This window comes from Pyrus communis, chromosome 14 (genome assembly GCF_963583255.1).
Source record: "Pyrus communis chromosome 14, drPyrComm1.1, whole genome shotgun sequence".
In the NCBI taxonomy this organism is placed as follows: domain Eukaryota; kingdom Viridiplantae; phylum Streptophyta; class Magnoliopsida; order Rosales; family Rosaceae; genus Pyrus; species Pyrus communis.
Genome location: NC_084816.1, coordinates 24,845,383 through 24,848,716, shown reverse-complemented (window position 1 = coordinate 24,848,716; position 3,334 = coordinate 24,845,383). Strand labels below are relative to the sequence as shown.

The following is a 3,334-nucleotide window of genomic DNA, read 5'->3' as shown; positions in this document are numbered from 1 at the left end:
CAAAGGCTATGCATCTTAATTATATTTTCTTTGGCTAGGAGCTGAAAGCTTAGAACTTGCACTAAATTACCGCTGAAATTTGGAAACTAATTAATTATTATAACCCTATATAATGGTTCTTTTCAACTAATGACATTATACCAAATAAAACAACTTCCAATTTCAAACATTCGGTTACCGAGGAATTTAACTTGCTGCTTAATTTGACCTAGAAGAACCAAGTTCATAAATTAATTTACATACGTAGACCATTTCTTATTTGGCTCAAGACCATATATATATATATATATATATATATAGACACACACGCACATATAATTGTATCTAAAGTTTGATTACTCCAAAGATCGAACCTTGTGAAATAGGTAACCCTTACTGCTGGTATTCACAAGGTTTTATGTATATATGAACCATTCTGTCAGCTAGCATGGATGCTGCATAACAAGCTAGCTGGTTTCAGTCTGGTTAATTACCAATTAATCAACAAAATTAAAGTATTATAAATTAACATTAAGGGATTTTATAACTTTTATTCAAACAAATGGAAAACTAGAATAATTATATAGCACATATACAAATGTTATAGTTGAAATAAGTTGACAGTGGACTTTGCCTAATGTTAGGAAACACAAGGAAAAATTTTCAAGGTTTTTGACTGCATTTGGCTTCAGCAAATGGACATGAAACTAATTCTGTTGAAGCTCAGCCTATATAAATACAACGCCAGAATGGCTAATATATAGCACTTGACTTGTCTGTCATAGCACCAAATTCGAGCCAATGGATAATTTGCAACTATTCTCCATGTCCAAAATTTCGGTTCTCATCCTTCTTCTTTCCACGTGTTTTGCATCTCCATCTTTAGCTGCAGATGCAAATCCAGTCTCCAAGCAAACCATTTGCAAATTCACCCCAAACCCTACATACTGCAACTCCGTCCTCCCCAACCAGACCTCAAATGCGTACGACTTTGGCCGCTATGCTGCGCAAAAGTCGTTATCACAGAGTCTCAAATTCCTTAACTTGGTGGACAAGTATCTCCGAAGCCACTCCGCCGCTCTCTCACAAACCGCGGTCCTCGCTCTCCAGGATTGCCAGTTTCTTGCAGGGCTCAATGTAGATTTTCTTGCAAGCTCCCTGGAAACCCTAAACAACACCAATTATCCAACACTTTCTGACTTGAAAACCGACGACATCCAGACCATGCTCAGCGCCATCTTAACAAACCAGCAAACATGTTTGGATGGCATACAAGCCACAGCTTCATCTTGGAGTGTAAAAAGTGGTCTTTCGGTTCCACTCTCTAACGACACGAATCTGTACAGTGTTTCTCTGGCCTTGTTCAACAAGGCATGGGTGCCTAAGAACAAGAAGAAGAAGGGGAGAAAACTGCTTGATAATCAGATCAACATTGATGACGTGTTGGTCAAGGAAATAGTGACTGTGAGTCAGGACGGAAGTGGGAACTTCACCACCATAAACGATGCCGTTGCAGCCGCTCCAAACAAGTCTGAAGCCTCTAAAGGTTACTTCTTGATTTACATAAAGGCAGGAGTTTATGAAGAGTATGTGACCATTGACAAGAAAAAGAAGTACCTCATGATGGTTGGCGATGGCATCAATCAGACTGTCCTCACTGGCGACCGAAATGTTGCAGATGGAAACTGGACAACTTTCAAATCAGCAACATTTGGTAAGAAATAATCAGCAAGTTTCGGTTAATTATTAAGTTAACATATCAGCTTCAAATTAATTTAAGTTTGTACAAGTAAATTTAATTGAACGAATTTAAGAAATAAATATCTCGGTGCAAACACTTAACTAAAAAATAGAAAATATGAACTATAGTGATTTATATACAACTTGCTGTATGTTTAGTGCACTAGTTTAATTTTTGAATTTTTTATGAAAACTTTGTAACCCCCATTTTACTTTTGCATATATATTTCCGAGCGAGTTTTGTTATAACTTGTACGCCAATTGATTCATGTTGCAGCTGTAGTTGGACAAGGGTTTGTGGCAGTGAACATGACGTTTCGTAACACCGCGGGGCCCGGGAAGCACCAAGCAGTCGCGGTTCGAAACGGGGCTGATCTATCCACATTCTATAGGTGCAGCATTGAAGGGTACCAAGACACCTTATACACACATTCTATGAGGCAATTCTACAGAGAATGTGACATCTACGGCACCGTAGACTTCATATTTGGTAATGCTGCAGTTGTCTTCCAAAACTGCAACATTTATCCCCGCCTGCCGATGAGCGGCCAATTCAATGCCGTCACGGCTCAAGGTCGAACTGATCCGAACCAAAACACGGGCACTTTGATTCACAATTGTACCATACGAGCTGCCAATGATCTGGCTTTGAGCGACGGTGGTACAAAGACTTATCTGGGAAGGCCATGGAAAGAGTATTCTAGGACAATTTACATGCAATCCTTCATGGATAGTTTGATTGATGAAGACGGTTGGCATGAATGGGATGGAGATTTTGCCCTGAGTACTTTGTATTATGCGGAGTACGATAGCAGTGGACCCGGTTCGGACACTAAAAGCCGAGTTGCATGGGCGGGCTATCATGTGATTGATGCTGGTGATGCTTCAAATTTTACAGTATCCAATTTCTTGCTGGGAGATGCTTGGCTGCCTCAAACTGGAGTGCCTTTTTCTGGTGGCTTATACTAATATTACAAACAATATGGTAAATTGGATTTGGAAGTAAAATTATTATGATTTAATTAGCTTATTTTGATTGTTGTTTTATGATTTTAAATACATTAAAATTTCTCTAAAGTAAACTCTGTAATGGAATAACCGCTAGTCATAAAAAATTTATGTCCCAATTTGAGACCATTTATGTATTGGAAATTTGAATAACCTTCATATTGTATTAAGTTATAATTTTTCTTGATTTCATCTTAAGGAAACACACATCCATATGGTTATAATTGTCAATGAGTTCAAAAATATGCAAGAATTAAAATACTTGCTACCACAGAATCCTATTTAGAAAATACAACATTCATTAAGGATAAAAAAGTCAATAAATAATATTTCAATTATGTATTAGAGTAAACTCAACACTGTAATAAGTTAAAACTTTTTTTTGCCTCATTTTAAGGAAACATGCCTCCACATATTGTTGATGAATACAAATTAAAACATGCAAGAAATAAAATATTTGGCGCCATCTTAACTAATAACCTCTCTAAAATTATAAAATTATTTTAGTCCCAACTATATATAACTTTAGACAGATTTTACTATAACTTCATTGGCAAATGTTAACATCAATTATATATATCAAAGTTGTGCGCATTTCAACATCTAT

General features: G+C 36.8%; 1 protein-coding gene across 1 annotated transcript; it reads left to right on the top strand.

The window, feature by feature from the left end:
* The first annotated feature begins 758 nt into the window (after positions 1-758).
* Positions 759-2,849, top strand: LOC137716103 (probable pectinesterase/pectinesterase inhibitor 41). The gene is made up of 2 exons (XM_068455498.1): positions 759-1,693; positions 1,997-2,849. Exons 1-2 carry the CDS (start codon positions 781-783, stop codon positions 2,686-2,688), a joined length of 1,605 nt encoding a protein of 534 aa, XP_068311599.1. The 5' UTR covers positions 759-780; the 3' UTR covers positions 2,689-2,849.
* Positions 2,850-3,334: the final 485 nt, after the last annotated feature.